Source organism: Panicum virgatum, chromosome 3N (genome assembly GCF_016808335.1).
Source record: "Panicum virgatum strain AP13 chromosome 3N, P.virgatum_v5, whole genome shotgun sequence".
NCBI lineage: Eukaryota > Viridiplantae > Streptophyta > Magnoliopsida > Poales > Poaceae > Panicum > Panicum virgatum.
Genome location: NC_053147.1, coordinates 48,784,849 through 48,799,199, shown reverse-complemented (window position 1 = coordinate 48,799,199; position 14,351 = coordinate 48,784,849). Strand labels below are relative to the sequence as shown.

The 14,351-nt window shown below is 44.1% G+C and overlaps 1 protein-coding gene across 1 annotated transcript; it reads left to right on the top strand.

Annotated features, from left to right (window-relative positions):
- Positions 1-643: 643 nt before the first annotated feature.
- On the top strand, positions 644-1,702 carry LOC120667848. Its single transcript, XM_039947843.1, has 2 exons — positions 644-988; positions 1,277-1,702. The coding sequence occupies exons 1-2, from the start codon at positions 644-646 to the stop codon at positions 1,700-1,702; spliced, it is 771 nt and encodes a 256-aa protein (XP_039803777.1).
- The last annotated feature ends 12,649 nt before the right edge of the window (positions 1,703-14,351 follow it).

The following is a 14,351-nucleotide window of genomic DNA, read 5'->3' as shown; positions in this document are numbered from 1 at the left end:
GAGTACCGTCCTGGTCGTCGAGCGCGACGAGCCGGGTCACATCTACAAGGTGCAGCGACCTGTATACTTCATCAGTGAAGTACTCGACGAGTCCAAGGCACGCTACCCTCAAGTGCAGAAGCTGTTGTACGCCATCCTCATCACGTCAAGAAAGCTCCGGCACTACTTCCAGGCCCAGAAGATCAATGTGGCCTCATAGTATCCACTCGGTGACATCTTGCACAACAAGGACGCCAACGGCCGAGTCGTCAAATGGTCAGTAGAACTCGGCGCATTTTCGATTGAATTCATGCTGCGGTCCACCATCAAGTCTCAAGCGTTGGCCGACTTCGTTGCTGAGTGGACCGAGATCTAAGATCCTCCACCCGACACCAGATCCAAGCACTGGATCATGTACTTCGATGGCGCCCTCAACCGCGATGGTGCTGGCACTAGAATCCTCTTCATCTCCTCGAAAGGTGAACAACTCAAATACGTCCTCCAATTACTTTTCAAGGCTACCAACAGCGCTGCTGAGTACGAAGCTCTCATCCACGGTCTCCGGATCGCTGTTACACTCTTCATCAAGCGTCTGCTGGCTTATGGCAACTCCAAAGTCGTCATACAGTAAGTCAACAAGGACTGGGAGTGCACCAAGGAGAAAATGGACGCCTACTGCAGGGAGATCAGGAATCTCGAAGCCATGTTTTATGGTTTGGAGTTCCACCACGTCCCCAGGGACGACAACGTGGCGGCCGATGTTCTGTCCAAGCTTGGATCCAAGCAGTCCATCGTACCACTCGGTGTGTTCGTTCAAGCACTCAACAGCCCTATGGTCAAGATGGAAGAGGAGCCTCTTACAAAGCCCGACTTGGTCCCGGCCATAGGGCAGCAGGTCCTAACCCTCGACACCGACTGGCGCTCCCCAATCATCGACTTTATCAAGAACAACAAAAGCTATCCAAAGGGAAAGGAGCATGAGAAGCTTGCCCGTCGTTCAAGCAACTATGTTGTCATAGGAACCGAGTTGTTCAGGCACTCTACTTCCTCAGGAACCCAGTGCAAATGCATTACACAGGACGAAGGAGTTTGACTCCTTAGCGATATCCATTCGGGTATCTGCGGTAACCACGCGGGCACCTCTACCCTCGTGGGGAAAGCCTTTCGATCAGGCTTCTACTGGCCCTCGGCCCTGGCCGATGCCCGAGTCATCGTCAGGCGATGTCCCGGGTGCCAGTTCTTCTCCAAGCAGCAACACGTCCCGGCTCAGGCCCTACATACTATACCGCCTTCCTAGCCATTCGCCTACTGGGGACTCGACTCGGTGGGATCCCTAAAGACGGCCGTCGGCGGATACAACCATATATTTGTGTCGATTGATAAGTTCACAAAATGGATTGAAGTCAAGCCAGTGACAGCCACTACAGCAGCCAAGGCAGCTGAGTTCATCGAGGAGATATCACATCGATTCGGGGTACCTAACCGGATCATCACAGATCTGGGTACTTCATTCACGGGCTCTGAGTTCTGGGACTACTGCCAAGAAAGCTGCATCGATGTCTACTACACCTCCGTGGCGCACCCCAGGTACAATGGCCAAGATGAAAGTGCCAACGGCTTGATCCTCCAGGGGCTCAAAGCCAGAATTTTTGATCCGATCGAAAAGTATGGGGCAAAGTGGCTCCAAGAACTACCCAGAGTAGTTTGGGGACTCCGCACATAGAGAAGCCGGGCCACTGGTTACTCGCCATTCTTCATGGTGTACGGTTCTAAAGCAGCCTTGCCATCGGACATAGCTTTTGGTGTTCCGCGCATCCAGAACTATGACGAAAATGAAGCCGAAGCGACTCGATGCACAGACATCGAATCAGCAAAGGAGCACCGCCTAACAGCCTCCACTCAACATGCGAGATATGAGCAGCAGCTCCGGTGCTATCATGATCGCAACGTCCACGAGCGCGACTTCAACATCGGCGACCTGGTTCTGCGACGAATCCAGTCGACACACCGGCGCTCACAAGTTGTCTTCCCCATGGGAAGTCCCCTTTATAGTCAGTGGGATAGTGGTTCCCGGAACCTACCACCTACAGAGGCCAGAAGGTACAGATGTGGGCAACCCATGGAATATCGAGCACCTGCGCCACTTCTATCCGTAGAAGCATAGAAAATGCAAAGATATGTACCCATCCACCCATTCAATAAAGTTTGTTGCATTTTACATGTCGCATTCTACTTATTTTCGTTCTTCACCGAGTCGTTTTCAACATGCTCGTGTGCTGCGTCTCGGCCACCCAGCCAGCCCCCACTCGGAGTCCGACCAGTTGGACAGGAACAACCCGGTTCGCTTTTACTGAACACAGCCGAGTATGCCCAGGAACCACTCTGTGTCACCCTAACTAACCGCTCACATTGATGATCTGCTCTCTAGCGCTATCAAAAGGGCTCAGAGATCGCTTTCCACTTACTCGGCAAATTCAAAAAAGAACTCGGGCTGCGGGCATAACTTAACATCAAATAAATTAAAACATTATTTACATAAATATTATTTTTCGCTGGTCCACTCTGATCAACTCTCCTTGCAGCAAAATAAACAAAAGAAATTCCAAGAGACCGGCAGACTACAGCTCGGCCATGATGCGCTCGGCGATCTCCAGGAGAGCAGTGTGGTGAAAGCATCTAGGCCCCTAATTTGAGTTTTAGTAATTAATGACAACGGTTTGTGGATTAACGATTTCATTTGAGATAATAAGTATAGGTTGATCCATGGATGAAAGAGATTTGGTTGTGAACGTGTGGAGTTTTGGAGATGATGAGCAAAGCTCGGGCTCAAGGCAAAGGTATAAAATAGGGGTTTTGTATTTTACCGGTCACAAGGTGTTTAGTGGATGAAAAGTGACCGGATTTGTTGGATAGATAGCCGTACTATCAAGAGGGGTCGAGTACTCGTGCTTGACGGGTCGTTAGTGCCATTTTGCTCAAAATATCTAGGTGCATGCATGAGGGCTAACGACGTTTTGAAAAGATTTGAAAAAGATCAAGTTTGAGAGCAGACTGCCAGAGAGCATATTTGACCCTGATGGAAATTAGATGTGACTGGCAGACAGTCCGGCCCAGGTGGGCGGACGGTCCGCAGATCTAACTCAATTGTACCAGAGACGATGTTCGTCTCTGGTGGTGTGGAACACATAACTGCGGACGGTCCGCCCCTGGGGCGCGGATGGTCCGCCAGGGCTGTAACGGCTAGTTCTGACACGCATTAAATGCACTCTGACTCACTGGCTTATAACGGCGGATGGTCCGGTTTTTGAACAGCGGACGGTCCGCGACTTCGCAGAAAAGAGTGTAACGGCTAGTTTTTGAGGGGATGTCTATATATACCCAATGCCCGGCCATTGGGTCTCTCTCTTGGCCATTTGGACTGCATACTTGACACTATAGAGCTAAGGCATCCCTCTCTCACACACACTTGCTTAGAGATTGCATTCTTGAGAGTGTGAGGGCTTTCTAGTGCATTGCATCAATAGTTTGAGCTTTGTGGCACTAGGGAAACTTCAAGCAAGCATCATCGACTTGTTACTCTTGGGAGTTGCCGCTCCCTAGACAGCTTGGAGAAGAGGATTTCGTGGAGCTCTTCCAAGGAGATTGTTGAGGAGCCCCGATTTCGGTTGTGAGAGGTCTTGTGCTCACCTCACCGGTGTGGTGAAGAGCAACTCTAGTGGAATCGAGGTGTGGAACGGTTCCTTGATTCAAGCCGGCTCAAGACCAAGAGGTTCTTGATAGAGGAGCGGTTGATTCTTGGAATCCACCTCAACGTGGATTAGGGGTGACCGGCAAGTCATCGACACCATGGGATAAATTTGTGTGTCAAGCTTGGTTACCTGTCTTGCTCACTTTAATTTTTGTTTTTACTTCGATCAATTTACTCTACTAGAGCTTGATTTGTATCTTGTCACCCTAGGTTGCAAACCCATCTAGAGATAGTAGTAGCATGACATAGGGCTTTCCTTTGTTACTAATTAAATTTCTCTAGTGTTGTTAGTTTTAGATTTTAAACCGCCTATTCACCCCCCTATAGTCGGTGTTCTTGATCCTACAAGTGGTACCAGAGCTAAGTACTCCATTAATTGCGGATTTAACCATCTTGGAGCAGAACAATGACTAGTGATAATGGGATTCATGTTGGGAAGCCACCGTTCTTTGATGGGAACAATTATGATTATTGGAAGACTAGGACGTCGGCTCATCTCAAAGCCATGAGTAGAAAGCTATGGAGAGTAGTAAGTGATGGATATGTCATTTTGGACTCAATGAAATTGACACCCCTAGATGAGGAAAATGAGATACTAAATGATCAAGGGGTTAATGTGCTCTTTAGTGCTCTTGATGTGTCTGAATTTAATAGAGTCAAGAGCCTCACAAATGCAAATGACATATGGAAGAAACTCATGGAAATTCATGAGGGCACATCAAGTGTGAAGGAGGCCAAGTTATATTTGCTTAAGGGCAATTTTAGTGAACTTACCATGAAGAAGGATGAGAGTATAGCCGAGATGTTCAACCGGTTAAATGACATTGTGAATGACCTCAAGGGACTTGGATTTGAGGTACCGGATGGGAATTTCAACCACAAGTTTCTTAGATGTCTTCCGGAAAGATATGACACAATTGTGACCTTACTTGTAAGGTCAAATGTGAAGACCGCAACTCCCACACAAATATTGGGAGAAATTCTTACCCATGACATGTTCAAGAAATCTCAAGATGAAGCTCATGGGGAGAAATTGATATGAAAAAGAAAAGTGTGGCATTCAAAGCTCAAGATAGCAAAAATGAAGAAGAAAGTGGGTGCCAAGAAGAAGAATCGGATGAGGAGATGACTCTCTTTGTCAAGAGATTCAATAGAGTGATGAGCAAGAAGAACTTTGGCAAGAGAGGTCAATCATCAAGAAAAAATCCTTTTGTGGACAAGACTTGCTTCCAATGTGGTGAAGTAGGTCATATTATTGTCAATTGTCCAAACAAGAAAGATGACAAGAACAAGAAGGACAAGAAAAATGATGAAAAGAAGAAGAAGAAGTTCATCAAGAAGAAGAAGAATGACCAAGCTTATTTTGTTGAATGTGATTCCAATGCAAGCTCCGATGATGATGATGATGATGATGACAAGCCATCCAAGGGAGTTGCCGGGATCGCCATCAAGGAGGCTCCATCACTCTTCTCTACACCACATTGTCTTATGGCAAAGGGTGGTGCAAAGGTACAACAAGATGGTGAACTTGATGAACTTTCATATGATAATCTTGTTGAAATGCTCAATGATGCCGATGAATTCATGACAAAGGAAAAGGCTAAGTTAAAGGACTTGAAGTTGAAGTTTACTTCTCTTCAAGATTCCTATGAGGAGCTAAAGACTTCTCATGAGAATCTTAAAGAAACTCATGAGAAGCTTGAGGAAGCTCACAATACCTTGCTTAATCATGAAAGAAAAGCAACATTGAGCATTGGTGTTAGTTGTGATTTAATTGATGATAAATCTTGTGGCTCTAGCTCTACTAGTTCTTTTTGCACCAAAATTGATAACCCATCTTGCAATGAATCTCTCATTATGGAAAATAATTTGTTAAAGAAAGAGATTACTTGTTTGACTAATGATTTGAGAAAGTGATATGATAGTAGAGCCAAGTTTAATCATTGTTGGGCAAGCCAAGAGTTCACCTTGAACAAGCAAGGGTTTGGATACATTCCTAAGAAAGGGAAGAAGGCTTTTGTGCAAACCAAAACTACTTTTGTGAAGAGTGTGGTATGTCATATTGTGAAAAATGCAAGAAGGTTGGTCATGTTGAGAAGAATTGCACCAACAAGAAAGTCATATCCTTTGATTCAAGTTGCATTCTTATGAGAAATTCAAATGGCAATGTTAGTGCAAAATTTGTTGGGATACCTATAGATGGTACTAAAAAGAATGCCATTTGGGTGCCGAAAGTCTTGGTCACTAACGTTCAAGGACCCAAGAAAGTTTGGGTACCTAAAAGAGTTACTTCCTTTTTGTAGGTGAATTACAAGTCCGGAGGAAGACATTGAGTGATTGATAGTGGATGCACTCAACATATGACCGGAGATCCAATGATGTTTTCCTCTCTAGATGAGAATGTGGGTGGCTATAGTGACATCATCTTTGGTGACAATAGTCGGGGCAAAGTCAAAGGAGTTGGTACAATTCCTATCTCAAGTGATCATTCTCTTTCAAAAGTATTGTTGGTTGATTCTCTCAAGTTTAATCTCTTAACGGTCACTCAACTTTGTGATTTTGGATATAAGTGTAGTTTCACTAAAGATGATGTGGTAGTGACTAGCTTGGATGGAAAAGATCACATCTTTACAGGATTTAGACATGAGGATGTATATCTTGTGGATTTTGCTACTAAAGAGGCAAACTTGTCTACTTGCTTGTTCACTCAATCATCTTTGGGTTAGTTATGGCATAGAAGGCTTGGTCATGTTGGCATGAAGCAACTCAACCGACTTTTGAAGCATGATTTAGTAGTTGGCTTGAAGAATGTGAAGTTTGAAAAAGATAAGTTATGTAGTGCATGTCAAGCCGGAAATCAAATTGCAAATACTCATCCCACTAAGAGTGTCATCTCAACCGAGAGACCATTGGAATTATTGCATATGGATTTGTTTGGTCCTACAACATATAGAAGTATTGGTGGGAATTGCTATTATCTTGTGGTAGTGGATGATTAATCAAGATATACATGGGTTTTCTTTCTTCATGACAAGGCCGATACATATGACACATTCAAGAAATTCTTGACAAGGGCCAAAAATGAATTTGAGCTCAAGGTGAAGAAAGTGAGGAGTGACAATGGAAGTGAGTTTAGGAACACAAGAGTTGAGGAATGGTGTGATGAGAAAGGAATCAAGTATGAATTCTCAACCAAGTACACTCAGGAGCAAAATGGTCTTGTTGAGAGGAAAAATAGAACCTTGATTGATATGGCAAGATCAATGCTCTCCGAATACAATGTTTTGGATAGCTTTTGGGCCGAAGCAATCAACACGGTTTGTCATGCCTCTAATAAATTGTATTGCTATAGATTTCATAACAAGACTCCATATGAGTTGCTCATTGGAAGAAAGCCAAATATCTCATATTTTAGAGTGTTTGGTTGCAAATGCTATATTCTCAAGAAGGGAACTCGGTTATCAAAGTTTCAAAGAAAATGTGATGGGGTTTTTTTCTTGGGTATTCATCTTGTAGCAAGGCTTATCGGGTCTACAACAAAACACATGGCATTGTTGAAGAAGCATATGATGTTGAGTTTGATGAAACCAATGAGTCTCATAACGAACAAGAAAATCTTGATGATGTGAGAAGTGATGGTTTGAGAAATGCAATGAAAAATATGTCAATTGGTGATGTTAGACCAAGAGAAGAAGATGAAGATGAAGATGGTCCTTCTATCTCTATTAGAGTTAATCCTTCAACTTCTATCTCAAATGATCAAGCACAACAAATTGTACAAGATTCAAGAAATGATGATTCTCAAATACAAGATCAAGTTGGTTCATGTAGTGCACCTTCTCCATCAACTCAAGAACCCATTGTTCCTCAAAGAATTCATCATATTCTTGCAAAGGATCACCCGGTGGATCAAATCATGGGTGATATTAGTAAGGGTGTCCAAACTCGATCTCGCATTGCTTCATTTTGTGAACATTATTCTTTTGTATCTTTTCTTGAACCTAACCATGTAGATGAAGCATTGAGAGATCTGGAATGGGTGAATGCTATGCATGAAGAATTAAATAATTTCTCCCGGAATCAAGTTTGGGATCTAGTTGAGATGCCCAAGAATTATAATGTTATTGGCACTAAATGGGTCTTTAGAAACAAGCAAAATGAAGATGGAATGGTTGTGAGAAACAAGTCAAGATTGGTAGCTCAAGGCTTCACTCAAGTCGAAGGTTTGGATTTCGGTGAAACTTTCGCTCCCGTTGCTAGATTAGAAGCTATTAGAATTTTATTAGCTTATGCTTGCTCTCACAACATAAAACTTTTTCAAATGGATGTGAAAAGTGCTTTCTTGAATGGCAAGATTAGTGAACTTGTTTTTGTTGAGCAACCTCCCGGTTTTGAAGATTCCAAGAAGCCAAATCATGTATACAAGCTCTCTAAAGCTCTTTATGGTCTTAAGCAAGCTCCACGAGCTTGGTATGAAAGATTGAGGGACTTTCTTATCTCTAAGGGCTTCAAAATTGGTAAGGTTGACACTAGTTTGTTCACTAAATAATTTGGTAAGGATTTGTTTGTTTGTCAAATTTATGTTGATGATATTATCTTTGGTTCAACTAACTCAAGTTTTTGTGAGGAATTTGATGAAATGATGTCTACGGAATTTGAGATGTCAAGTTTTTGTGAGGAATTTCTATCTTGGACTTCAAATCAAGCAACTCAAGGAAGGCACCTTTGTGTGTCAATCAAAATATGTGAAGGATATCTTGAAGAAATTTGGTATGGAAGATGCAAAACCAATCAAGACTCCTATGGCCACAAATGGGCATCTCGACCTAGATGAGGGAGGTAACCCGGTTGACCAAAAGCTTTACCGTTCTATGATTGGTAGTTTGCTTTATTTGACCGCATCTAGGCCCGATATCATGTTTAGTGTTTGCATGTGTGCATGATTTCAAGCCGCACCTAGAGAATGTCATTTGACCGCCGTCAAAAGGATCTTGAGATACTTGAAATATACTCCTAATATTGGTTTATGGTATCCCAAGGGTGCTCATTTTGATTTGGTTGGATTCTTGGATTCGGATTATGCGGGGTGCAAGGTTGATAGGAAAAGCACCTCCGGTGGTTGTCAAATTCTTGAAAGATCTCTTGTCTCTTGGTCATCAAAGAAGCAAAATTCCGTGGCTCTTTCAACCGCCGAAGCGGAATATATTTCGGCCGGAAGTTGTTGTGCACAATTATTATGGATGAAGCAAACTCTTCTTGACTATGGTGTGAAATTTGATGAAATTCTCTTGTTGTGTGATAATGAAAGTGCCGTGAAGATTGCTACTAATCCGGTTCAACATTCAAGAACCAAGCATATTGATATCCGCCATCATTTTCTTAGAGATCATGTGAACAAGGGTGATATCAAGATTGATGGTACTGGCACGGATGATCAATTAGCCGATATATTTACCAAGCCTTTGGATGAATCTCGGTTTTGCAAGTTAAGAAATGAGTTAAATATCATTGACTTCTCAAATGTGGCTTGAAAACTAGCACATGTGGCATATGGTTCTTTGATGCACTCTTTGTTTCATTTTTTTGAATTTTTGAGGTATTTTTGAGCCATTTATGAGTTTTCATGATTTTACTTGATTTATTTTTTAATTCTTGTTGTAACTTGCTCATATGAGTCTTTTGAAGGTTTTCATGCAAGATTTGAGATTTTTGGATTTTTATATCAGCAATGATCCCAAATTGAAGTTGGAATTGAGAAATTAGCCAAAATTCTGGGCTGTCTGAAATTTGGTACAGCGGACGGTCCGTGGGTAAGAGGCGGAAAGTCCGCCGTTCATGAGACTTGTTCACTAGAGGCTCTGCAGAGAAGTTCTCAACCGCAAAATTACACTGCGGACGGTCCGCCAAAGGCCCGCGGACGGTCCGCCTGTGTTGGGAAGAATTTGGCAGAGGCAGTTTCAGTCGGGTGTCAGTGTAAAAATTCATAAGAGGACGGTCCGCCAAGATACCGCGGATAGTCCGCGATGGGACAGAATGGTGGGGTCGGCCATACTTGACTTATATTGGGTGTCCCTCTCACCCCCCCCCCACCAAACCGCACTCCTCATCCAAAAGCGGACGGTCCGCGTTCAGAAGTGCGGACGATCCGCCAGTGTCAGATTTTTCAGATGCCTGTTGAACTGACTTATATCATTATAGATTGGTTCTATTGCTTTAGTAATTGTTCTTATGGTTAAATCTTGATCTCAGGCCACCTCGGAAGACACTCAAGGCCACTACTTCCAAAATCAAGAAGGTTTTGTCTTCCAAAAGACAAAGAGATAGTGATGACTCTGATGATGTGGATTACGCTCCCAATCTTAGTGAGATGGCTGCAGCATCTTCAGTGGGTAATGTTGGTGATGAATCTTCAGAGGAAGAGACTGAGGAAGTTGAGGATGATGTTACAGATCTGATGGGGCTAGATCTTCCTAGCCGACAGTGGACTGCAGAGAGATATGCCAATGCTAGAGCAGTGAATCAGTTCAGCTTGCCTCGTGACACCAACATCCTCTTCTTCAAAACTGAGGTACAAAAAGATGCTTACTCTGGTCATCTAGTTAAGAAGAATGTATTCAGACATCAGACCATTGACCTAGGCTATATGAGATCACAAGAAGTCATGTCTGATCTAGTTGATAGATTTGAGGCTATGGGGTTAGCAAATTTTCTGCAACATAGATGTGATTGGAATGAAACAGTCATACGTCAGTTCTATGCCACCTTAGAGATCAATATGGTAGAGAAAACATTTTGGTGGACAACTGGGAAGAGAACTTATTTTGCTACATTTGCACAGTTTGCTGAGACTAATCAGTTGGATTATGATTTCATCACTAGTGAGCAAAGTGTGAATGTTGTGTTAGAAAACCCTCTAGATGAGAATGACTACCCCATGTACTATGAGCCTGCACATCTTGGTATTACTAGAAGCTTTGGGGGCACTCAGGGTCTGAGGCATCATCCTGCAGTGATTAATAAGATTGTCAGAGTCACATTCATGCCTAAGAGTGGCAACAAGGACAAGATTAGAGGGCTCTATTGGAATGTGATATCTCATATCATGAACGGAAATAGAATAAATGTCATTGCTCTTATTATGGATCAGCTTGCATATTTAAGGCTTAACATGGAGATGAACTTATATTTTGCTCCATATATTATGTCCATCATCAAGGTTAAGTCTAGCTTCAGAGGGATATGTGAAAGCAAGCACACTCCTTTCCGGCCATTCAAGAATAACAATGCTTTTCTTTTGAGGCCTTTGACTACTTTCCCTGGAGATGATATGGATGCTGAAGCACAGGGGCAGGATGGTGCTCATGATAGTGATGATGATGCTCACATGGGAGCAGCTGCAGCTCAGCATGCCATGCCACCACCACATCCTCCAGTACAGCAGCAATGGGCTCCTCAAGCTGGCTACTTTGAGCCTTACTTTGCATCCATGCAGGAGAGCATGTCCTCTCAGATTGCGGGGTTGGCTAGTCAGATGCAGAATCAAATGAACCTCAACTTCCAGAACATGCAGCAGCAGATGTTCCAGCCCATGATGGCTCAGATGCAGGGGGTTTAGCAGAGTTTACACTCAGACATAGCAGCTCTTGACTCACACTTTAAGGATTTACCCTCTTCTGAGCAGTTGGAGCAGCTTGAGCAGAGGCAGGAGCAGCTAGAGCAGCGCTTTGATACTTTCAGCACAGCCTTCACTGGGTTTTCTGACCACTTCTACTCAGTATTTCCGGCTCCAGTGCCGCCTCCAGAGTTCTACCCGCACCAGCCGTTCTACCCACCACCACCTCCTCCACCGCCGATGGATTGATTTTCTTGGCAATTGATGCCAAAGGGGGAGAAGGAGCTTTGGAGTGCATGGATCTAGGGGGAGCTCATGGACTTCTCATGGAGATCATTCGCTTTCGGCTTCCGCTTGCTACTCGTGTTTATTTGTGTTGAACTATTGCATTACATGTTTTGCATGAACTCGGTTTGAGACTTGTGTTTGGATTTGAACATTTGGTTTGTAATGTGTGTCAAACTATGTTGGTTTGTGTTACTCTTATCTATTTATGTTCATCTTGTGGTTGTGAGGTTGTGCTAACCAAGCTAAAATTCATATATATATATATATATATATATATATATATATATATATATATATATATATATATATATATATATATATATATATATCTTGTATCTTGTATCTTGTATGCCTTGATTTCCACTTGTAGGGAAAACTCCGTCAAAATTTTCAAATATATATATGTGCTCTTGGTATTCATGCAAATTTATATGCACATATCAAGGGGGAGTTCTCTCTACTCATCGAACTTGGTGAATTTATTCGTACCATATTCTGAAATTTTCAAGAAAAAAAATGAGTAAGTTCTTCCAAAGTTCAATTCCAAGTCCACCTTATGCCTAGTGTATAAAGTTGACTTGAACACTTTTATCACTCCAAAATTTAGTGTTGTCATCAATTACCAAAAAGGGGGAGATTGAAAGCATCTAGGCCCCTAATTTGAGTTTTGGTAATTAATGACAACGGTTTGTGGATTAACGATTTCATTTGAGATAATAAGTATAGGTTGATCCACAGATGAAAGAGATTTGGTTGTGAACGTGTGGAGTTTTGGAGATGATGAGCAAAGCTCAGGCTCAAGGCAAAGGTATAAAATAGGGGTTTTGTATTGTACCGGTCACAAGGTGTTTAGTGGATGAAAAGTGACCAGATTTGTTGGATAGATAGCCGTACTATCAAGAGGGGTCGTGTACTCGTTCTTCACGGGTCGTTAGTGCCATTTTGCTCAAAATATCTAGGTGCATGCATGAGGGCTAACGACGTTTTGAAAAGATTTGAAAAAGATCAAGTTTGAGAGCTGACTGCCAGAGAGCATGTTTGGCTCTGGTGGAAATTAGATGTGACTGGCGGACAGTCCGGCCCAGGTGGGCGGACGGTCCACAGATCTAACTCAATTGTACCAGAGAGGGTGTTTTCTCTGGTTGAGGTTATGACCTGTGCGGCGGACGGTCTGTCCCTGAGGCGCGGACGGTCCGCCGGCTATTTGACAGTTTGTACCAGAGACATTGTTGTCTCTGGTGGATTTCAAGGATGAACGGCGGACGGTCCGCCCCTAGGGCGCGGACGGTCTGCAGGCCTTTTTCAAAGTTGTACCAGAGACGATGTTCGTCTCTGGTGGTATGGAACACATAACTGCGGACGGTCCGCCCCTAGGGCACGAACGGTCCGCCAGGGCTCTAACGGCTAGTTCTGACACGCATTAAATGCACTCTGACTCACTGGTTTATAACGGTGGACGGTCCGGTTTTTGAACAGCGGACGGTCCGCGACTTCGCAGAAAAGAGTGTAACGGCTAGTTTTTGAGGGGAAGTCTATATATACCCAATGCCCGGCCATTGGGTCTCTCTCTTGGCCATTTGGACTGCATACTTGACACTATAGAGCTAAGGCATCCCTCTCTCTCACACACTTGCTTAGAGATTGCATTCTTGAGAGTGTGAGGGCTTTCTAGTGCATTGCATCAATAGTTTGAGCTTTGTGGCACTAGGGAAACTTCAAGCAAGCATCATCGACTTGTTACTCTTGGGAGTTGCCGCTCCCTAGACGGCTTGGAGAAGAGGATTTCGTGGAGCTCTTCCAAGGAGATTGTTGAGGAGCCCCGATTTCGGTTGTGAGAGGTCTTGTGCTCACCTCACCGGAGTGGTGAAGAGCAACTCTAGTGGAATCGAGGTGTGGAGCGGTTCCTTGATTCAAGCCGGCTCAAGACCAAGAGGTTCTTGATAGAGGAGCGGTTGATTCTTGGAATCCACCTCAACGTGGATTAGGGGTGACCGGCAAGTCATCGACACCACGGGATAAATTCGTGTGTCAAGCTTAGTTACCTCTCTTGCTCAGTTTAATTTTTGTTTTTACTTTGAGCAATTTACTCTACTAGAGCTTGATTTGTATCTTGTCACCCTAGGTTGCAAACCCATCTAGAGATAGTAGTAGCATGACATAGGGCTTTCCTTTGTTACTAATTAAATTTCTCTAATGTTGTTAGTTTTAGATTTTAAACCGCCTATTCACCCCCCTTTACTCGGTGTTCTTGATCCTACACGTGGTTGGCCTCCCACTCTGCGTCAGAGTAGTCATCGGGGACATCGTCTCCCAATGGATCCAGATCCGCTTTCGGGACGTGGGTCTTCACCAGACCCAGGGTATGCTGCACGGCATCCTTGGCAGCTCCCCTGATGAAGGCCTCCAGTCGGCCACGGGACGCCTCCAGCCTCCCAGATAGGCTCTCGGCAGCCGCCACGCCCTCGGGCTCGAACGCCCCAAGCAGCGCTTCCAGCAGCCTGCTCAGGCGATCTAGTGTCGCCTGGCCCTGTGCCGCCTGTTCCTCCACTTCTGCAAAAAGCACCCGGGTGGGTCAGCCTAAGCCAAAGAAAACGACAGAAAGCATATAGCAGTATGATTTCCGGATCGTACCACGCCAAGCCTGCTGCTCCAGGCGAAGCTTCTCCTCGATGGCGACCTCCCGCGCCTCAGCCACCTCCCAGAGCTTCTGCAGTTCCTCGTTGG

Excerpts from the sequence above, each read along its gene's own strand:
- LOC120667848 (XM_039947843.1), top strand. The coding sequence starts at position 644 with ATGGACGCCTACTGCAGGGAGATCAGGAATCTCGAAGCCATGTTTTAT. Across the intron at positions 989-1,276 it reads CCCGTCGTTCAAGCAACTAT|CCATTCGCCTACTGGGGACT; the intron begins GTTGTCATAGGA and ends CCGCCTTCCTAG.